Source organism: Triturus cristatus, chromosome 12, assembly GCF_964204655.1.
Source record: "Triturus cristatus chromosome 12, aTriCri1.1, whole genome shotgun sequence".
In the NCBI taxonomy this organism is placed as follows: domain Eukaryota; kingdom Metazoa; phylum Chordata; class Amphibia; order Caudata; family Salamandridae; genus Triturus; species Triturus cristatus.
Genome location: NC_140595.1, coordinates 132,539,322 through 132,563,512, shown reverse-complemented (window position 1 = coordinate 132,563,512; position 24,191 = coordinate 132,539,322). Strand labels below are relative to the sequence as shown.

Genomic DNA, 24,191 nt, shown 5'->3' with positions numbered 1-24,191 from the left:
TTGTGAGGGATCCTTTCACATTCATTCACATGCACACACATTTATACACAAGATCTTTATACTGAACATTCGGAATCCAGTCCTCTCTGTTTGGGAACCTGTGGAAATACAAGTCATAAGAAATGAAACACACACCTGTATAACTGATTATTGCGATTGGTTGGTCATAAATACTTTGCGCACATGTTTTTGTGCAAATATATGTGCTGCATAGACACACCCATCATTGCAAACATGTGTTACATGAATAAATGCATAGACCTCACTGTGCACAGTGCTGCTCGAGTGTGGCTTGTTTATATATCATGCTCATTAATTCATCTTACCCCTAATAGGTACTGTAATGGGCCCCATGGAAGGAAGTACAAAAGGAGCCCTGTACTCACACATTGCAATGTTAAGAAATATGAGGTTTGTTGTAGTAGTCTCACTAAAGTAGAATGAGTTGTTTAAAGTAATGAAGTTTTAGAGAACCAACAGGTAAAAATAAACTTGAGTCCTCAAGAAGGCATGCCATCCATGTTCCTACTTGTGTTGTGCTTCTGGATGATATCTGACTGATATGCAGATCTTTTCTATTAGTGCAAATCCTGTGTGCATGACGTGCCCTGCCCGGATCCCACACGTCACCAGTGCATGGTGTCAGACATACAGCATTATGATGTAACCCACTCATAACATGATGGTAACCTAAGCAGTAGGACACTATTGTAAGCTCCTAAAGTTGAATGAATGTAATACCTTTGTATACCGACATAGGCTCAAGTGGTTGAAGTAGTGAACACTCCTGGCCAGAGTCCCTGCTCTCTGCCCCTGCAGTTACGCTGTTGTGCCACTGCCGCCTACTCCTCGCCGGTAGGTGTTCGAGGCACGCTGTTGGCTGTCGCGTTTTGTGCCCATTGACCTCCTTCTGTCTGTCTCTCATTTGTTGTGCCTGGTGTTGGTCTATTTTTTGTGATTCTGTCTATTTTCTGTGACTCTGTTTTGTTCGTTTTGTTTTTGCCCCTTTTTCTCGTTGTTGTGCCTGTGCCCTTTGTTTCTTTTCCTCCGTGCCTGTTTTCACTGCCCTTTTTCTGCCGCTGCTGCCTCGTGGCCCCTCCCTCCCTGCCGTTCCTGCTCCCGCCTCATAGCTCCGCTTCCCTTTCCCCTACCCTATTTAATAGTGGCAAGCCCGTCTGTGCCCTTCTGCGGCTGAAGGTGACCAGCACCAGTAACCCTGGTTCTCTGACCTCCCACAGCTACGACTCAGCTGCCATCCTCGCACTCCACCCCAGAAGGAACAACAACTACCAGCTGTCTATGCCGAGTACCACCCACGGCCAGTTCTCCTGCCGACACTGCTGACAATCCTTCACCGCCTTCCCCACCCCTACGAACGCCGAACAGACACCAGACATCAGCCCCACTGAAGCCCTGAAGTGCATCCCCCTCAACATGCGCTCGCTGCACAGACATGCTGTAGAAATCTGGGACCTCCTTGACACCCTTCCGCCAGACGTTACCTTCTTCACGGAAACCTGGACCAACGCCTCCTCCGCCCCGCCATCCCCACCACCCTCCCTAACGGATACAAGATCTAGCGGAAGGACAGCCCCAACTGCCCAGGAGGAAGACTCGCCATCGCACAGAAGAGCTCCCTCCAACTCTCCACCTCCAGCACAAGTGACTCCCCCTCCATCACCGAACACCTTCACTTCAAGATCCTGACCAGCCCCAGAACAACGTTTTGTGGCACCCTCACCTACAGACCCCCCCGGGCCCCGTGCTTCATTCACCACTACCATCACCGACCGCATTGCACCTCAGCCCATCACCTTCTTGGACTACATACTAATCGGAGACCTGAACTTCCACCTCAATAACCTCAGCAACCCCGACTCCACCGCCCTACTAGACAACCTCACCAACATCGGACTGAAGAAGCTTGTCAGCACCCCTACCCTCAAGACAGGACACACCCTTAACCTCATCTTCGCAAGAGGGGACAACGTCCACTTCAGCCACACCATGCAGCCCCTCTGGAAAGACCACCACTGCTTAGATTTCTTGTTCAACACTTCCACCGCTCACAAACCCACTCCTCACCCTCTGCGAAGGAACTGGAGCAAGGTCACAGAGGAGCACCTCAATTCCACACTCATCCATGACCGTCCTCCACCTCGACCAACACAAACTTTGCAGCCACTGAACTACACCGGTGGATCACCAACTGCGCAGACAAACTCGCACCCCTCCGCAAACCCGACAGACAACGCCCGCTGAAGGCCACCTGGTTCACCACCAACCTTCAAGAATCCACACGCACCTGCAGACGCCTCAAAAAACGATGGAGGAACAGCAAAACCACTGAAGACCAGACCACCTACAAGAACGCCATGACCGAATACCACCAACTCATAAGATCCACCAAATTGACCTTCATCCGGAACAAAACCCTAACTAACTCTAGCAACTCGAAGGAACTCTTCAGCATCATACAGCAACTCACCAAACCCCCAGCGAGGCCATGGATGTCGCACCCTGCCAGGACCTCTGCAACATGCTCGGCTAATACTTCCAACTGAAAATCAAGACCCTTTATGACAACTTAAGCGAACAAACTCCAGAAACTACCTTTCCCTCTAGCAATGTCAGCCAACCCACCATCACTGCCTGGACCCCGGTCACCAACGAAGACACCTCCACAACCATGAAGAGCACTCACTCAGGAGCCCCCATGGACCCATGCCCGCCGCACATCTTCCACATAGCCACTGCCGCCATGGCACCTGAGTTACAACGCACCATCAATGCCACCTTCTAAACTGGCACTTTTCCCGAAGACTGGAAACATGCAGAATTCAAGCCCCACCTCAAAAAACCCTCTGCGGACCCAACGGACCTGTAAAACGTCCGCCCCATCTCTCTCCTTCCCTTTGCAGCAAAAGTCACCGAGAAGATCGTCAACGCCCAGCTGACAAACTTAATCGAAAAGAACACCATCCTCAACTCTTCCCAATCTGGATTCTGCAGCAACCACAGCACTGAAACTGCCCTCCTCTCTGCCACAGACTTCCTCCGCACACTCCTTGACCAAGCCCACACTGTGGCTCTCATCCTACTAGACCTCTCTGAAGCCTTCGACACCGTCTCTCACCGCTCTCTCGCAGCCAGACTCCACGACGCCAGCATACAGGGAACTGCCTTCCACTGGCTCCGCTTATTTCTCGCCAGCAGAACCCGAAGCATCAGACTCATGCCTTTTTTCTCTGAACCCACAGAGATCAACTGCGGAGTACACCAAAAATCATCGTTCAGTCCTACGCTTTTAAACATCTACATGGCCCCGCCCGCCGCCGTCAGACAGCATGAACTCAGCATAGTAGCCTATGCCAACGACACCCAGCTCATCTGCTCCCTCACAAATACACCAGACTCAGCTTCAAGGAAGGAATGAATGACGTCGCAGCCTGGATGAGCAGCAGCTGTCTGAAGCTCAACTCGGAGAAGACAGAAGTCCTCGTCCCCACCCCCTCAGCCTGGGACAACATCTGGTGGCCCACCGCATTCGGCAACCCCCCCACCCCCATGGATCACACCCAGAAACTCCGCATCATACTCGACTCCTCCCTCACTATGACCCACCAGATCAACGCCGCCACCTCCTCCTGCTTCAACACCCTCCGCAAGACCTTCAAGTGGATCCCCCCGAATCCAGAAAGACCATCACCCATGCACTCATTACTAGCAGACTGGACTAAGGAAATGCCCTCTAAGCTGGAATTAACAAATCCCTGCTAGGCAAAGTCCAGACCATCCAGAACACAGCAGCCAGACTTGTTCTTGGCGTCCAATGACATGACGCATCACCCAACACCTGCGAGACCTACACTGGCTCCCCATCGTGAAGAGAGTAACCTTCAAGCTACACTCCCACGCCTACAAGTCTCTCCACAACACCGGACCCAAATACCTCAACGAAAGAGCCTCCTTCCAAATACCCAAAAGAAACCTCCGCCGACCTCACCCTAGGCGGAACCCTGAGTATCCACAGAACCAGAGCGGGTGGAAGAGCCTTCTTCTACATCACAGCAAAGGCCTGGAACGAGCTCCCAGTCAACATCAGATGCTCCCCTTCTCTGCACACCGTCAGGAAGAGCCTCAAGACCTGGCTATTCAGCTGACCCGGAGCTGCCCCCACACTCAGCGCCTTGAAACCCTCACAGGTGAGTAGCGCGCTTCACAATTCCCTGATTGATTGAACACTATGAGCCATAAGAACACAGCGTCTTTTACGTTGCTTAATTCCACACAGCATAGTAGGAGTATTATAACTGGAAGTTGGAAAAATAATCTCTTGATTGGAATAGTGAATATTGTATGTATGTAGTAATAGTTCCTGTGTTCTTGTATCTCAAACTCCATGGTTTGGTATGAATAAATTGTAAATACATGTACGGAAATCTTAGTGATAACATGGCCTTAGGAAGCATGTCAAGTAGTCAAGGTTTCTGAAAAACCTCAAACCCATTCTTGGCCTCTTTGACTCTAGCATTCGACAAACTATCATCCAGGCAGTAATTCTGTCAGGGCTAGACTATTGTAACGTCTTGTGCCTAGGCACCAACAAAGACTCCAGCTTGTCCAAAATCGGGCAATCAGGCTGCTCTTTTCTCTTCCAAAGTTTTGCCCTGTTCCTGGTCTTCTATACAAACTGCATTGGCTCCCAGTGGAAAAGCACATCCACTTCAAATCCCTGTTTGTTGCTCATAAGATTCTGTACTTCCAAAGGTTCCCCGTTTGATCTAATCGTGTACTGTTGTACCAATCCTCTGACCTCATTCATTCAGCCAATCTTAATCTTGCCACTGTCCCAAGTTCCGGGAGAGCCAGAGCTGGAGGCCACTCCTTTCCTGCCAAGGCCCCATTGCTCTTCTTCAAATGACAGTCCTTGTTTGTTAGGCTGCTAGTTACAGCATTTCTATCTTTGAGGTCTAGAGCTGGAAAGCCTGTTTTTTGGGGCAGCTATACGCTTTATAAATCCCCTAATATAACATGTATAAGAGGGATGTCTAACAATGTGGATATAGTCATGTTTGTGTGGCGGGTCTGCGTGTTGTTAAATTCAGCTAACGTATGGGAATCGTTGCTAGTGTCAAGAGCTCCAGATTACTATCCTGTCCTGATGTTGCACACGGTCTTGCTTATGAGGCACCCACTTGTATCCATGGCATTTCATCATTCAGACCTTAAATGTTTGTTTAAATGTAGTACATACACCTTTGCTCCTTAATAAGTAATAACTTTTGGGTAGGGGTATAGTTATTGTTGGAGATCATCATCTCTGGAGTGACCCACCTAAGATCATGGTCACTATGTTGACGTTCGAGGAAATGTGCTCTCATCCTGGTATTATGTTGGTGTCTGAAACTACTTCTATGCTCTCCAAGGTGAATGCGGATCTCTCTAGATATCATACCTGTGTAGCAAAGACTGCAGGGGCATATGATTACATAGATCATATTGTCCGTGTTACATTTGGTATGTGATCTGATTTGAAATGTCTTGTCTAATCCTAGATCAATAGTTTTGGTAACAGAAATGAAAGGGGAGATGCTACATCTGCCACAGGGATAGCATCCGATTACATTTGGAACTCCCCATAATGTTGTTGTAGCTTTAGTCTGGTTCTGTGCCGGCTCCGGTGGGCACTGGTAAATTCCTGAAGCTTTTCACTCATTTGAATGAAAACAGGAGAAACTGCCAATTCTTGCCACTGTATTGAGAATCTTCCAATGTTTTTGTTTATTGTCACCTGATTGGAGGTAGCAGAGAAAGTCATGACATGTTATTTTCTGATTTTGTGGAGTAGGATGAATTTTAGAGATCCTGGCGATTGCTATAATGTTCTCGTTTTTGCGTTTCTTTACAATATTTCATGGTTATTTACATGTAGTCAGCTTTTTAGACAACTCTGATGCTTGTTTATCTTATCTAGAGATGGTAGAACAGATTCATCTGATTCTTAAGAATTGCCGAAAATAAGTTTCTTCTTTAGTACTTGTGGATGGTGGCTGTCAAATTTAAGTAAACATCAGAGCAGCTCTCGAAAGGCCATTTGTTAATTTTGCTACAGCAAGTTCAGTCTTTTTGGAAAAAGGAGCCATAAAGAGTGCCCCTGCTTAGAGATCAGAACTGGGTGTTACTACCATTATTTCCTAATGCCAAAAATGGTGCACGTTTTTGTCATATGTTTGATCTCAAACTCTCAATTTATTCCTGTGGAAAGACAAATCCAAGATGCTTTCGCTGGCCCAGGTTCTATGCACCCTGGATGCAGGAGACTGAATGGTAGTGTTAGACCTGCAGGGTGCCTATTTCCATGTCTTGGCCCTGCAGGCCCACAGGTGCTATCTGCAGTTCAGAGTGGGCCACAAGCATTTTCAGTTTGCCATGATCCTATTCGGCTTCTACATTGCCCCTTTGGTATTCATGAAGGTGATGGCGTGGTCCTGCATCCTGTTAATCGACCATGCAAGATGGCACATGTGTGCTCTGCAGTTGGATCTGATGTCTGAATGGGCCCAGCACCAAGGGTGCCCTGTCAGTTTCCATTTCAGTTTCAGGGGAGACTGCAGAGGATCAGTGGTGGCTGCCTTGCCACATTTGAACCAGCAGCAAACCCTGTCCCTACCCCACTTAGCGGTGTTGTTGGTGACATACGAGCCACTGCTGGGCTGGGTAGCTCATCTGGGAGAGGTGGAGCTTAGATGATTCTGGTCTCCGGCAGAGCCCTATCTCCACATCAACGTGCTGGAGTTGCTGGCCATTCGCCTGGCGTTGAATGCCTGCCTGACGTCCATCAAGGTAGGCTGGTTCAAGTCCTCACGGTATTGCAAGAAGCAGGGCCGGTGGGGTACTGGGCTCCTTGACAGAAGGCCCTTTACCTCTGGAACTGGTTAAATTATCAGGACATTTTCCTGATTGTGCACCACTTGATGGGATCTATCAACGCCAGGGCAGATGCAGTCAGTCAGCAACGCCTAGTGGAACACTAAATGGCAGTTACACACACAGGTGGCTCAGGGCATCATCCAGCAATGGGGAGAATCTTAGATTGATCAATTTGCCTTTGCAGAGAATGTCCAATGTCAGCATTTTTGCCTACTGGAGTTCCCAAAAAAGACTCTGTATGAAACACAGTCTGCCTAGAGTGGAGCACAGGACTCCTATTTGCCTTCCCGCTGCTACCTCTTATATCCTGAGTCCTGAACAAGATCAGGAAAACTAGCCCAAGTCATTCTAGTGACTCTGGATTAGACCAGGAGAGTGTGGTCCCTAGAATCTTTGGGCATGAACATCCATCCTCCAATCAGTCAGCTGCTTGTGAGAATCTTCTGTCGCAGCACAGGGCAGCGTTTTGCACCCAGGCAATGTACACCTCCATGCGTGGAGATTGAACTCCACCAGTTGACAAGATTCTGTCTCCCTCAAGATGTAGTGGGAGTGAACCCTGCAGCCATTTTGTCCTACAAAGTCTTAGTATGCTGGACGCTGCAACACATTTGTTGCCTGGTGTGGTGCCTGTAGTGTGACCAATTGCTGGCCAAACTGTCAGATGTATTGCTCTTCATTTTATCTTTGGCCCAGCAAGGATGGGCCCAGTTAAAGGCTATCTGTCTTTCCTTTCAGCCTTTTTGTATTTACTGGATCTACCATCATTGTTCTGATCATCTGTTGTGATGCGATTTCTCAAAGATTTTATCCACCTGTTTTCCCCTAATTCCTCTGTGTTGGCACATTGGACCTTAATTTGATCCTTACTTTCTTAACTGTCTTACTTTTTTTTGCACAGCTGTCCTCTATGTCTCCTGACCCTGAAGACGGTCTTTCTTACCATGATAATCCCAGCTTGCACCATGAGTGAGCTTTAAGCTTGATCAGTCATGCAGCCTTACACCACCTTCCTGCCTGGACAAACTGGCGTCTAGAACTTTCTACTAAAACTTGTGACTTCCTTTCATGTTGGAGAGTTCATCATTCTTCTGACGTTCTTTGCCCCACCTCAATCCACACAAGAAGAGAGACTCCATTGTCTGGACTCCAACAGAGTACCCTGCTTTTACATCGATCGTACCAAAGACCATTGGTGGATGATCAGCTCTTTCTGGGGTTATCGGGGGCAAAGTAGTCCAGAAAAGGACTTTGTCCCAGTGGATAGGCCTCTGTATTAAGGTCTGCTACATGGTGGCCAAGAAGCAGCCTCCAGAAGGGTTGAGGGCCCCTTCAATCAGAGCTAAGGGTGCTACCACTGCATTGGCACATCGGGTGCCTATCCTGGATAACTGTCTTGCTGCAACGTGGGCATCCGTGCAAATGTTAATGATACACTACTGCCTTGCCAGCCACGTCAACCGGGAAGGGCATTTTGGCTGTTTGGTCCTGCAGGTCTTTGTGATCTGAGTCATTTCACAGTCCCACCACGTTGAAGGTATTGCTTTGGTATCTATTCTATAGGTGCGGAATCTGCGGTTATAAGTATAAAGAAGAAAAAGTTATTTCCTTTGGTAACGCTCTTTCTGTTGTATGGTGTATCTAACTGCAGATTCCTTACCGCCCTCCCGCAAACACTTTATGTGAACTGGGCACTTTATAATCAAAACATGTCCAAAATTACAGATGTTCACACTTTCTCAAACTGTTGTTTTTTTTAGCTCCGCATCCAAGGGTTCAGACGTTGTCCAAAAAGAAACTGGCTTATCTGTGCTTGGGTGTTGTCTGAATATCTCAGTTACCAACTCCTCTAAAAGGTTTAAGGCAATGAGCTGAGCTGGCCCTGCACAGGCTGCCACAACAAAATATATAAAAGGAAAGAGGAACCCTTGGTAACCCAAAAGACTGGGGTTCAAACAAGAAATTTTTGTACAAAGACGTCCTCTGGGAATATTTACTATCCACACCTTAGCTCTCACTCGTAGTCAAAGTCACATTTATTCAGGTCCAATATTACCGACCACCTCCAACCTTGCATCTGTTACGTATTGGCACAAAAACCTATAGTTAGTGGAATGAAGGTTGAAATTTATTAAAACAATTAGCTTCTCAAAACATTACACAATAAAAAAACTATCAAAAAAATCACAATGGAGCAATTACAATACATTCAATATTAAAACTAATTCATCATAGTACGATCCAAGAATATTGCACGAGAGTTTAAAAACAGACAGTAACCTTTGTCATCAATTGCCACAATCGAAAATCGAATGTAACAACATAAACCCTAGTGCCTTGCAATTCATATACATCTAAGGCAATGTTCATACAGACAAATTTGTGGCTACAGTAAAAGAGTTGACGTGTTTAGAAGGAATATTCATGTAGCACCTTCTTTCTCAAGACAGTGGTATTGTTACTCCCGTTCTTTTAAAATCTCTAAATATATTTAAAATACAACAATCAATCAAAAGCACTTCATGGATAAATCGGGACCTCTTTACATGAAGTGCTTTGGATGTTTCTGGGGCAGATTTATTTACCATCGCCTCAAGTAAGTTACAATATATCATTCTATATATCTCTTGAATGGAGTGGTGTAGATATTTATGTACTATAGAATACATGTGAGAAAAGAGGTATATGCTACCCCATGACTCTTCGAGTAGAGTATGGCAGAAAAAGTGTGATTGATTGTTCACGATGGTTAAGACAAATAGTGGGCATGTGTGGGTTTGCGGTATTGGCATAAAAAATCCTTTTCTTCTTTCATTCATATAAAAGTACAGGTAGTTTTTAGATAACTGATTTAATTATAAAGATTGCTGCAATTGAAACAATGTTGTATTTTAAATATATTTATGTTTATAGATTTTAAAAGAACGGGAGTAACAGCACAGTTTTCCTCTACGCTTTATCATCCTAAATACAGTTTTTCTCTTCACCATTACATGGGTGCAGCAGGAGAGAGAGATACAGGCCCTCTCCATCAACCTGCTGTATACTAAGTTTTTCCAAGGCAAACTGGTTCTGAGAACCTGGGCCTCCTTTCTACTGAAAGCAGTAACTCCTTTTCCAGTCAAGCCAAAGTTCACCCTCTTGGATTTTTTCATTCCACTTCACCCTTCTAAGAAGGAGGAAAATCTCCATGGCTAGAATCTAAATGTTTTTACAACAATCATACCAGAGAACATTGTGTAGATGGTCAGGTCTTGTTGGATTTGCTGAAGCAAAGAAGGGCAAGGCAGTGGAGAAGGTAACCATTTCATGCTGGATTGTTCTCTCTATCAAAATCTGCCATGCACTGGCCAAGAAGGGACCTTCACAAGGCTGGCAGGCTCGCATCACCAGAGCCAAGGCTGCTACAACTGCGTTGACTTGTGGAGTGTCTGTTCTGGACATTTGCCAACCTACAACATACACATCACTCTATACATTCACAAAGCACTATTGTCTGAACACCCAAGTCCATCAAGATGGGCACTTTACCTGCTCTGCCTAGCATGATTTTTTGGTTTGAGACAATTTACTAATCCATGTCTTGGAAGTATTACTGTGGTATCTATTCATAAGATGAGAAAGCTGCAGTTAGAAGTATCTAGCAGAAGAAAAAGTTAATGACCTTCTGAAATGCTCTTTATGGTAGATTATCTATCTAACCGCAGGTTCCTCGCCAGCCCTTCCATCCTTCTGGTCCTGTGAACTGGACTCCTTGACTAAGTGGTGGTTGAAACCTAGTTATAATATTGTATTGGACTTCTTCCAAATGTTATATTCCCTTTAAAAATATGTTTAGTGATAGCTTAGTAACATTTGCAGTGTGGAGTGATCCAGGAAATAATATCTATAAACATTTGCAGTTGACCAAGCATTTACAAGACTACATTTAGTTCTGTAAGTCACAGTGATACAATTAACATCAGTAGGCCCACTTCTTACATTTGAATCAGCAAAAATGACATGGCAGAGAAGGACTATTTTTGCAAGGGGTTGCCAGTATCCCGATACCCCTTCTCCTAAGATATACAAGGTTTAGGACTTCCAACCAAGTTTTCTGAAGCCAGATTGGGAAGAACTGCACCAACACTGCAAGAGGCATCAATGGCATTGGGCTGTGGTAGAGTCCCAAGGGTATTTGGCAGCTGATGGGGCAAAAGAGTACGATAGCCTCTTGTTTTGCATCTGGAACCCAGTTTAACCCCTTGTTGTTAAGAGATGTGTATTTTGACATTAGGGCTACTCCTTGCATTGGTGAAACAGTTTACACTGGATTGTGAGGTGTAAATGAGGAATATACAAGCTTTTGGGCTGGACCATCTCATAATCAATGGCAGTCATTGTAAGAACATGACCTGACACCAAGTGTAATATGGACAATTTGCTTCTGATGCTATCCTTCCTGTGGATTTGTTTTGATACTGTAGATACTGTAGATTAAAACCTACCTACAAAGGACTCACTTGGGCTGGCTCACCATAAAGATGGAGAGCTTGTGGCTAACCTTTCAGATTCTGCCTAAAGATGGTGTTGGGTAAAGCAAAATGTGAGTTACTGCATCCAAGACCAAGTATTTAACAATGTTTATTTTTTCTCCTCCAGGTCTTACCGAGGTTGTAGAAGATTCTTCTGCATTGTTGAATTCCACAGTGGGATTTGAAAGAAGAGCATACAGAGGGAGGCTTGGCCATAGTCTTTCCCCACCACATCATACTCCTTTCGTGCCCTCAACCACCTTCAGCTCCACCAAATATAATGTGGATCAGGACCAGCAGCTGAGGGGAGGCGTCTCTATTAAAGAAACCGAAGTTTAGGGCCCAAAATGAGACTGAAACTGGAACATTTCTTTGGAGAAAGGAGAGGAGAGTCTCAAAAACTGGAATTTTTGTTTTCTGAAAAACGCATGTTAGCTTAATAAATCTAAATATATACATATATATTAATATACCTATTTTTAAAAAAAGAAAAGAACATGGCACACTACAGCAATTCTATTTGCTTCATGAAAAGTGTTTCCTGCCTGCCCAAGCATGCTGTTTGCTGTTGGAGATAAGAGATCACTTCTCCACTTCTTCTCATCAGGTGAACAAAATTGACATGGAATGTATTTCCTAAGGACATGTTCCCACTTCTACTCATCACGGCAACCAAGGGGGCTGGAGAAAAGAGGCAGATGCTTCTGGAAGACCTGCTTCTCCTCCCATTCACCCTCATCAGAGAGATTGCAGTATAACCTGTACAAAATGCACTATTTTATTTTCCAGGCAAGGATAAATATGTACTTGTGTGCATTTTTTTATGAATTTGTTTCCCCAGCTTGTAAAAATAACAATAAAAAAGGTCATAACCACTAGCGCCCACAATAGCACTCAAAGTCCTTTATGTGAGCTGGAGGTGTGCACAGTGTAAGTCTGCAGAAGTGGCTGGAAACCAAAGTGGGAGCTTTACAAAGAATGTGGCAACTGGCATTAAACATACCACAAGAAAAAAAACACTTTTTATATCCACACCAGTTTGATTCAACTCTCAATTCACAATCGAGATGAGTGATACTTCATTTTCATTGAATAGTCAATAAGCTTTGTGTAAAATAGCAATTTATTGTTTAAAAATAGCTAAAGAGTACTAATAGAACGTAGTTCAACAAATGACAAGTGCTGTAATCTACAATACTTAGATATGTAACAGTCTACATTCTCCCATCTGAACAAGCACAGATGGCCAATGCTCCCTGCGCATAATCACACTTTCACACTCCCCTGTCTTCACTTTCACTCACTCACATTCACACTCACACTCTTTCACACTCCAGCGGGCTCACTTTCACACATTCACCCGCTCTCACTCACATACAAAACAAGCAAGATATATTTTTTTCCTTTTTATAAACCATTTAAAGTGGTTCTGAAAAGAATCGTTCTTTGTGTACATACTTGTTTAGTTATTTTTGTTTTACATGTAATGGAAAAACATAACAAAACAAAAATAGAGCCATGATAAAAGTGGAAAAACTGAATTAAACATTGGGATGTCGACCCTGCAACCAAGATCCTCTCATTACATTTGTGGACCGAGAAATCTTTGCAGCAAGGCCCCTGTCACATTCACAGCATCCTTAAAGCATCTTCAGCATCCTTCATCCCTTGCATCAGGACCAGTGGGACCTGAACTTACTCCTCACATTTCTTATGTGTTCATCATTTGAGCCTCTTCACAGCTGCCCCTTATGGTTGCTCACTTTCAGGAGGATTTTCTTAGTGCCAGTCAATTCAGCCAGAAGAGTTGGTGAACTCCAAACCTCAAGTGTGAAACCTCCATTCACCTCCTATTTCCCTGACACGTTGGTGATGAGAATCACAGCTGCTTTCCTACAAAATATGGTTACTCCATTCCACATAGGTCAGTCTATCACTCTCTCCATGTTTTATCCTCCTTCCCACTCTACTAAATAGGGGGAAAGACTTAATCGCCTCAACCCCAAGAGAGCTGTAAGCTTCTACATAGACAGAGCTCGAGAGTTCAGACTGGACCATCAACTCTTCATAGATTACATTGTAAACATAAAAGGCAAGCAAACCACAAACCAACTATCTCCAGATGAATTATTCTTTACATCAAGATCTGCTATGCCATGGTGCACAAGAAACCTCCAGAAGGTATTCATGCTTGTTCTACTAGAGCGAAGTCATCTATTTCCGCTCTTTCTAGAAGCGTACCAGTAATTTTTTTTCTTTCCAGAGTTTTATATAGCGCGAACTTGACCAGAATCAGGTATTGGAGCACTTTACATAGCACCAGTTGCATTTCATGAGGACACATTTATTTTTGTTAGGCAGGTCACATGTAAAGAGTGACCTGGTCTTTCCTTCACACTTTTGCTAAACGTTATTGCTTAGATTCTGAAGTGAGAAGGGATGGACACTTCACATGTCTGCAGGATTTGTTTTTTGTATGAACAGACATGCAACCAGGAGGATGGCTTCGGGAATCTATCCAAAAGGTGAGGAATCTACAAGTAGGTGTATTTATCAGAAAAACAAGTGACTTACCTTTGGTAATGCCTTTTATGGTGGATATAGTATCTATCTGCAGATATATATATATATACACACACACACACACGTTTTTAGCAGATTCCCACAACTGCTGAACTGCTGATCAACAGACGGGACACGGACACCAGTTATGTGCATTCATTATTCATTATTTCTTTATTTTGCTAGTGCTCAGCATGGCAGATGATGCGTTTCACCCATCCAGTGGGCTTGATCACACATATATATATATTCACTTAAAAAACCATAGGTTTCACACATGTTATAGTTAGCTGGACATTTCACTCGTAAAAAACCATTGAAATTCCCCCGTTATAGTTAGTGCAGGCAACTATAACTCACGCGACCGCAATCCTCTGCTGATGACGTCAGATATTACATCACTGTATTTAGACACTTATTTACCCATAAATTACACATCAGTTGAGGCACATTATAGGTATTGGTCCTACAAGAATTTCATACATCAAAAAAGTCAAAGAGAATTTTAAAGTCCACAAACAAATCAAAGAATTTCATTAATTGTCATTTGTTTATTATTCTTTTCTTGAATTGTCCAAATTTCATTACAACACATAACGGCCGACACGTGTTTCGTCCATCCGGACTTTTTCAAGGCTGTAACAAATGGATACAAATATACAATATTACAAATCACATAAAAACAATAACTATACAAAGTTTAATGTTTAAAAACACAATTTTAGTTTAAAAAAGTCCTCTTCCAAAAAGACAAATTTACATATATTTGTGTTGTATCGATTCCTTATATATTGACACTCAATACAAATGAGGGGCTAGTGTCAATAAATAAAAAAAGAAAGAAAAGACCATATATATGCAGCTGGTGAAGAAAATGTTAGCAATAGAGTAAAGAGAGCCACCACCAGAAGAACCATCCAGATCCTATTGGAGTATAAGATACATTGCAGTATGGTAGCAGATTAGTGTGTGCTCATAACGTCATAGCGAGGAACTAACCTCATTGGAAAACAGAGTCTCTCTCCATATATATTGAATCAAAAATATAGGACCACTCCTTGTTCGCATTGGTCAGTCCTAGCGTTAAAAGGTCAGTGTTCCATGTGTTAATTTTCTTTCTTATGACTCGAACACTCCCCACGCTCGTAATCAATTTGTCACGGCCAGGCAAACGTCGTAGCGCTAAGGTACTGATACACCTGTGTACCAAAGAACACATGTTCCATTTAAAGAAGTCTCGTACTCAATGTATTAAATATACGGCCATAGATGTGGCCCATATGCTACTGATTAAAAAGATGATCATAGTTGTGGAGGTGCCTATAAAGCAACCATTTTTGGGAGCGGGAGAACCCATTTACTTGTAGGTATCAAGTTATTAATCTGTCCGCTCTATCCAATGAATAATTCAGACTGATTGGTATTCAGACAAAAACAAAACAAAATATCCTGATTACTTAGTACAATCGTAACCAAACATTCTTACCAAAACGTATGGGTCCCTTTCCTATGTCTCATAGAGGACTCGTATTCTTATAGTCGTCCCATCATTAGTCTTGTTCAACGTTTCCCCCACAAAGGGTTACCTTCCAAACAAAAGTTTATCGGGCAGGTCGTGATAAACCTAGAATGAATTAAGAAAACCGTGTGTAGTGACCTATAAGTCTAAGGTATTGTGGACACCACATAAACAAAAACTTTACCGGACATCATTTGTCATTAGAGGGTCTCGTAGGACACACCTTGTGAATAGTTATGAGGTATAGCTCATACTTAAACCTAGTCCTTGTTATGGATAATAGATATGATAGGCACGCAGAGTAGTTAGCCCATACTAGCAACGGTTTAATAAAGAATCCTGAGTAAGTACTAACGTTACCCAACCAGAAATGTCTCGTTTTCCCTCATAGTTAGAGCATAATTACTTTAATATCTGTTAATAAATGGCAAAGTTATTGTTACATTAACATCTTGTAGTATTAGGAACCAAACCCCGTATTGGTCTGATTACCATTGAATCGGTACCTCCCGTCCTAGTTGTCCGTAGAACTATATCAAAACTCGCTGTACTCAAGGTTAGAAACTCTGCTTTCTAAGTTCAAACAATCCAACATACCTGTCGACAGCACCCGTAACCACGTCTCGACTTCCGTAGGAGAACCAACCACTAATCTGACCTTAGTCCTTTTTCCCTTTATCTAAGAAAGTGCCCGGCGTGTCAACGTAAACAAAATGAGCATAGAAAGCGGACTGAGTATAAGCTTTTCAACAAGTTATAGATCGCGCCATTTTGGAGCAGTCTCAGTGTATTTCTCGTGATGAAACAATGGCATTCAATTATTGTTTTATGTTATCGTTTAAAAGACACAGCGGAGCGAATTTGAAAAAGTATACTTTCCAAGCCAAGATGACAAAGACTGTATATAAAAGAATTATTTTCCAATGTGCAGATCTAGACAGTTTTTGTAGCCCTGTGAGCAGAGTATAAAAAAAAAAAGGTGTAAAAAAAAGTGTACATAAGTATTAGTGGGGTTACAATCAACCATAGTCCTCTAATAGCACTAACACAGGTTGGTGATACCGATCAACACATTTATTTATACAATGAATGGTACTGGAACAATATTATTCATGGTTTTGGGACGCATAGTCAGATAATGTGAACCTGCTATAGTGTGTTCACAAACATTAGTTATTAATCCTTGTGCATGTAGGCCTATTTGACAAAACAATTGAGCAGTGTATTCCCTCATTTTTGCTCTGTATGTAATCCTTATATTGCTGCTCAGATGTAATTCACATATTTAATCGACAGATGTCCTATTCTGTTATCAGTTTATTTTACTTATTTACAAGAAAGTATACAGTTCCCTGTCAATGTTCAACCCCAGATCAATGGCTCTTAATCTAATTAGCCATTTGCTCTCCAACTGTCTTAGCATTAGGGTAAGATTACCACCTCGCTTAGATGTTTTTAAACTTTCGATACCATGAAACTGAATATTAATTTTCCCTTCACTCATGTGTGATTGATTGTAGTGTGCTGCCAGAGGATAGTCCAAATTCCCATTTCTGATGGCTTGGACATGTTCTTGTATACGTTCCTTTAAAGGACGTATGGTGCTACCTATATATATTTTACCACAACAGCATTCTATACAGTACACAACATATTTGGAATTACAGGTGATGAAGTCCTGAATTTTATATGTTTTTAACGTATTGTATTTAAACAGAACCAGTTTGTTTTTGGCTAAGTGGCAAATGCTGCACTGTCCACATCTGTGGAAACCGCTGGGCGGTGCTGTTAACCAAATAGTAGTGGTTACTGGTTTGAGGTAACTGTGACAAAGAGTCTGTTTTAACGTCCTCCCCCTGCTATGAATAACAGTGGCCCTTTGGGAAATGTTCTCTTTTATGGTACTGTCCATCTTAAGGATGTGCCAGTGTTTGTTAAGTATACGGAAAAGGTCTGGCGTAGCCGCACTATATGGTACTACTAATGCTGGTCTTCTACCCCGTTCCTCCTTTTTCTTTTTTTGTTTATGTTGTGTGTTACATAAGAGGTTTGATCTTTGAATTTTAGCTACCTTTTCTTTAGCTGAAGCCAACACTTGTCCTGAGTACCCCCGATCTTTAAATCTCATTTCTAGTTTATCAAGTTCCTCCAAAAAAACATTGTCCATGCTACAATTCCTTCTTGTTCTAATCATTTCCCCGTAAGGGATTGATTTGATCTGTGTTGGTGGATGCGCACTTGTTGCGTGTAACACCGCATTGCAGGCTGTCTCCTTTCGGAACATCTTAGATCTAATTTTATGTCCTGTTATATATAGTGTAGTGTCCAAATAGTTGATACTTTTAGTATCATATTGATACGTAAGTTGTATGTTAAACGTATTCTCATTCAAATAACCGATGAAGTCCAGAAGACATTTCTCAGTTCCAGACCAAAATAGTAGAACATCGTCTATATATCTAGTCCACAGAATGATGTTCTCACCATAGATGTTTGGACATTCCCTCCAGATGTGTATTAGTTCATATAGACCCATGTATAGATTTGCAAAAAAGGGTGAAAATTTAGCACCCATTGCCACACCCAATGCGTTTGTCAGGCCCTTTATGTCCCCGAAACCCCAAAGTTCCATCCCGTAGAGTACTGAGTTTTCAGCTTTGACCCTGTAAATCTCAAAAGCTGGAAGCCAATTTTTCGATTTCATTTTTCTTGCCATTTTAAGGATCACTCCTGCCTCTTGGGTTAGCCTAAGTGCATTGTTGCCCACTTCATGCCTCTAACTTAAATTATGTAACAAATTTACCCTGAAGTAGGTAAAGTCGTACACTTGGTCAAGGGACACGTTGGCCGCAGAAATGTTCGCCTGACTCGACTTATATGGATTTAGGGCCATAAATTTAGTTTTTCTCATATTTAGTTCCAGGCTGCGGTCTGAGCAAAAAGTCAAGAAGCGATTTAAAATGTCTTGGAGGCCTTCAGGGGTTTTGGATATAAGTAAGGTGTCATCAGCGACCACTCCTTTTCAAATTGGTGGTACCCTACTCCAGCATCTATCCATCTTTACCTATCTGGGGGTCCCTTTCGACAACACAAGCTCATGTAAACACCTGTCGAGTGTGAGGACAACAACATTTGAATCAGGACACAAGCCTTAAAAAAAGAAGTGGGGGACTGACCAAGTCAGGCAGTATGCAAGTGACATCATGATGCGTGCTATCAAAGCACATGGTGTCACGACGCGTGACATTCCACGTGGCATCACATGAAGTGACCTCACTTGAAGTGATGCTCTGATATGTGTATGTTCTAACATATGCCAACTGAAAATGCAATAAAATAGGTTTTCAAAAAATTGTCTCCTGCAAAGCATATCATGTAACATGCAGATCACAGATTTTTATTTTATGTAGATAGGTAAGTGGATTGCTGCTATGAACACAGAGATCCTTTTGTTACTTGCAGTTAATAAATTGTAATCCTTCTAGTAGACCACAGTGAGCTATGAAGGGTATTTGACTCCTACACCTTGTAACCCTGACTGTCTCATGTAACACATCTTGTACATTAATTTACACACTTACATGATTTATTTGGAATGGATAATGTGTATGTTATGTAAAGTGCTCTAACACTCTGCATTGGTATGAGTAGCGCTATACAAGAAATAAAATAGTGCTATTTAAATTGTTATTTGTGTAAATACTGAGACAGTCCAACCCATCTGACAATCTTACAGTGCATGCACCTATATACAACAAAGTAAAAAGCATGCATCTCTTAAGTACCTGTGAAGAGATAACAAGCTGTGTGCTTTTGTTTTCTCGCCGGTGCATTTGCATTTGTGAGGTTCCAGGCCGCCTCCAGTCCCATACTCGATCAAAAGGAGGCCTGATGGCCCCTTAACTTCTGTACTGATCGTTGCCCAGCTGGAGGTGAAAAAAAAAGCCCCCTCGCTGCCTGCACGTTGCTGCTGGCGATCGAAAGCAGACAACGTACAGGCACTGATGAACGTGTCCTGGTGTTTCAAAATTACACCGGGACAAGTTCAACATATTTCTGTGGGGCCCAACTTCTTAGCAGGGGGGACGTCGTCCTTCATCATTGAAATGTTCAACTAAAGGTGCCCCTTGTACTTTACAGCGGATGCGAGAGCAATGCTGTAGGATACGTGTCTTTATCTTTTGCTTAGTCTGTTCTACATACACTTTCTGGCACGGACATTTGATTAAATAAATCACGTCCTGTGTATTACAGTTTGTGTGATGATTTAAACTGTATTTCTTGTCATTATGTGTGAATTCCCTTTGTTCAACAGTGAGAGCGCACGCTTTGCACCGTCCGCATTTATAGTGTCCTTGGAGCGGTGGTAGCATTAAAAGTGACCGCGTGTCAGGTGCTGGTTCATCTTTAAGGTATGAACTAACTACATAATCCTTAATGTTCTTGCCCCTTTTAAAGGCAAACAAAGGGCACTCTGTGCTACCTATTTCATCCGAAACTAGGTACCAATTTTGATTTATAATTTATAAGGTGAGCAGGGACTCACTGTCTCTCCCCCTTTTTTTGAATGGTTTATTGTTTAAATATTAAGTGTATATGATCACCCAGATTCATTTGTTAAGTAATAGGAGCAAACACTGACTGGGTTGACATTCTCTTAAAAGAACTACACACTGTGTCTATTGTGTTTTTCTAAATATGGGTATATGTCATGTATATAATGTGGTGTGATATGTAAATATATATGTATTTTTTATGTGTTCACTTCATGTCACTAGGTTAACTGTTATTATTATTATATATGGTCTATCTGTGTGTGTGTATATGTACATATATATGTGTCCAAATTGATTACACATTTACCGATTACCTTACTATAAAATCATACTGTGAAAATACAATATATGAATCTTTTTCTTTGGTTTAGAAATAAGTTAACATTAAATGTTGATCTCATCTTAAAAAGAGAGATAGAATAGATTGGAATAATCCAAGCTTTGTTTAAACAAACAGGTGGCAGAACCACTGTTTCCTTAAAGTACTTATCCCCAGGTTCTGCACTAAACTGGGCTACCCCTTGTTAAAATGCGAGTCTTCACAACGTGTGCCATAACAACGCGGTTGTTACAACGACCGCGTTGTTACCACACAAACCCATTACTACGCAAGTCATTACATCGACTTGCAGTAGATGGCGGCGTGCTGACATCAGAAATTTATAATTTACTATTCCAACTCCAGCCTACATAACAGTAGGGAAGGTGTTGGTATAGTAAACTATACTATTTCTAATGTTAGCGCGCCATCTACTGCAAGTCGATGTAATGACTTGCATAGTAATGGCAGTGCGTGGTAACAACGTGGTCGTTGTAATGACCGCGTTGTAAGGGCATCGCGATGTGATGCCCGCGTTGTAGTGGCTGTTTCCCATCCTCCCAATCGCATCTGTTTTTCTTTTGTAATCTATACTAAGATCTGAGAACACACGATTTAAGACTTTTACTTAGGATCCTAAATATCAAAGAATGCAAGGCAGCGTTGGAGCAACTTAATAAACAACAACAATATCCATGGATCTAGTAGCGTTGGAGCATCGCCAGTTGTTACAAACTGATGTCGTTTGTCACACAATCTATAGATTTATAGCTGCAGTAGTTAAGCAGCGTAGACTAGTTGGGAAATTAAAAATGCATAGCCCTGTGTCTACCAAACAATTAATTAGATAGTCGATTGGGTTGTTTTAAAAAATCAAATTTTATTACCTGCAAGGGAATTGTTTTTTTATCTTTTCACATTATCTGTGGATTGTTTTTAGTATTCCTATGCACTCAGTCACGCGATGCACACAATTCTCAGCAAATGATTTCTAGAGAAATTTTTAATTCATCTGTACTGTTCTTTAAAAAAAAAAAAATTATCTTTCTGTTATGAAAACCGTGACTATGAAGGTGCATGGTATGATTTTAATTAAGATGATTTCATCTTTTAGGAATGTGTTTGCTAAGAATGAGATGTATTTTATGTTTGCTCTTTCATAGTTTTGCTAGAATCGAATAAAGATTGCAAATTGAACCGGAAATGTTGCACCATTCTGCAAGGTCATCAGGGATTTGAGCTTGGACTGTTGCTTTGCAGGACAGAACTGATCTGTTTGCAGGTATCAAACTCTGGCCATGCTTCGTTATAGACCACGACTAGTAAGTTAATCTGTTGGCTCAAACATTGACCATGGCAAATCTAAAGTGGCAACACTAGTGTCTAGAAGGACCTTGCGGAAATTACCTCCACCAGCCTTGTTTCCTGCAGTTGGAAAACTCTTTCTGATTTTCCTTAGTCGCATTTCTCTTTTATATTTTGAAAATCTTACTATGTCAATGTCACAGCTGTAGGTTTTGAAATTTATCAGAAATTTGAAAGACCTTCGGGGCTGAATTTGGAGTTGGGTGGTGCCGCAGGCTCCTCTGATTTCTGAAGGAGCTGTTATCCCATAAGAAGATGCAGCAGAGACGTTTCCCCTGTAATTTCTCTTTTATTTGTAGTGTAGCAGGCTAACTCATCTTGTGTTGTATGATGTAAACATGTTCTGGAATTGTTTAGCACCCAAATCTCCAAGATTCTGGTCATGATAGTTTTCTTCTGGTTGCTGTGCTTCCCTGAATGAAGATTTACATTTGTTAGTTTGGGGCATATCAGCAACAACCGGCGATAATTATCGCTAAGCGCACTTAGCGCTAAGATAATTATCGCCGGCTAGCGTGGATTTTTATCGCTGAGATAGCGTGCTATTAGCAATGCTTACCTCAAAAGCGAAAAAAATCCTAACGCTAACTGCCTAACGTGCGATTCTCGCTGGAAACCCAGCGATAATCTCACGCAATGTGGCGTTAGCTTGATGATAGGGACTCACAAACTTAGCCATGATATCCACCTTCCATAGGATATCATGGCTAAGTCAGTCCTGAAGCAGGCGTATGGAAAGTAGCGATAACAGGGGTTATCGCTACTTTTCCTGCCGCTATGCTTCATAGCGTGGGGCTTGATGATAGGAGAAATGTCGCTTAGCAACATTTCTCTTGTCATGTCAAGGTCAGGAACGCCCACTTTGCATCTCATTAGAGATGCAAAGCTGGGCGTTAGGAATTCCTACGCTAACGCAAGTTTTCACACGTTAGCGTGAGTTTGCTAATTAGGCGATAAAATTATCGCCGCTTTTTGGCCGAAAACGGCCGCAAAAGCGGCGATAATTCTATCGCCTCACCTTGCTGATATGCCCCTTTGACCTTCAGTGTAGTTACTTTAAACTTCAACAGTTTTACTATAAGCTAATTTCACATGGAAGCAGGCTGGCAATCCTCTGGTGCGTTGTCCTGCTCCTGACTGGCAGATCACCCTCTTTGGTTTATCGGCATTGATAGAAATCACAGATCCACGCATAGCATCCTGCATGAGTGAGACATTCTTGGAACCTGGGGCACCACAGCTTCAGGCATCACCAAGAAAACCCTGAACCAGGTGTGAGTTCTGCACGGTGCACCCATGCATAGCCTGGAATGCAGTAGCACCCCACCGCTTCCACGGCCATTGAGCCAGCAGGGTCTGCGACACCCATTGCATTATAACACATGGGAGGCATGTTTAATGTCCAACAGAATTTGCTCAGCGGCCTTTTTGGAGCAGCACCCCACAAAGGATATTGCCTTTAACATTCAAGGTGCTATTTTGCATAGGGAATGGCTCAATTGAGCAAAGGGGATTTCTCAGTAGCTGTGACTTTTCTGAACCAGACATGTCAATTGGACAGAATGCACTATTGATAGCTGGGGGTTGTTTTCGCAGCAGACCTACACACTGGTGATGCACACTTCGCTTTGCAGGTGCAACATGAACTCAGTTGGTCAATGAGGAGTATGATCAGGTGCATGTTCAACACTGATATGCCCACTGAATGAGTGATGACCCGCTCACATCCTGAATTCTGTGAATCTGCTGGCATCAGGGCCAGACAGGCCTGTTATTGCACCAGACATTTACCAAGTGGGTTGAAATCCTTTGAGGTCGGTTTTGAAAGCCCTAGGGCTCTCCTGGTGCCTCTGTGACTTTCCCCAGCTCCTAGAGGTTAATTGCAGCAGGCACAGGGAGGCTTCAAGGGAGAGAGAAAGAGAAGCAGGCTGGTGAAAGGAAGAGAGAAAGCAAATGAGAGAGGGAGAAGAGAGAGGGGAGAAAGCGAGGCAAGATGGATGGATGGATGGATGGATGGATGGGTGGGTGGGTGAGTGGATGGATGGATGGATGGATGGGTGAGTGGATGAATGGGTGGGTGAGTGGATGGATGGATGGATAGATTAATGGATGGGTGGATGGATGGATGGATGGATGGATGGATGGAAAGAGATTTTTTATTTTTCCGGGGCTGTTTTTGGTTCCCCCAATCTGGTTGTGGACAGCAGTGGTGACAGGTACACCTTACGGATAGTGAAACAGTGAGAATAGCTTTTATTAACATTTTTGCTTCACTGGCCAACACTGCTGTTCAGAAGGGCTTCCCTTTGCTACTATCAGTATCTATGACTGGTTGGCTTCCTGAGTACAGTAATACATTATGCTGAGTGTAAAACCATCACTTCATTTTCTTCAGTTACCATGGGATCTCCTAACACAACCGA

The 24,191-nt window shown here is 42.8% G+C and overlaps 1 protein-coding gene across 1 annotated transcript in view; it reads left to right on the top strand.

Annotated features, from left to right (window-relative positions):
- Positions 1–11,915, top strand: part of LOC146772886 (rho guanine nucleotide exchange factor 11-like) — a 247,522-nt gene extending 235,607 nt beyond the window's left edge. The window contains 1 exon segment of the mRNA XM_085637041.1: positions 11,575–11,915. Within this exon segment, the coding sequence (XP_085493167.1) occupies positions 11,575–11,786 (212 nt within the window). The 3' untranslated portion in view covers positions 11,787–11,915.
- The last annotated feature ends 12,276 nt before the right edge of the window (positions 11,916–24,191 follow it).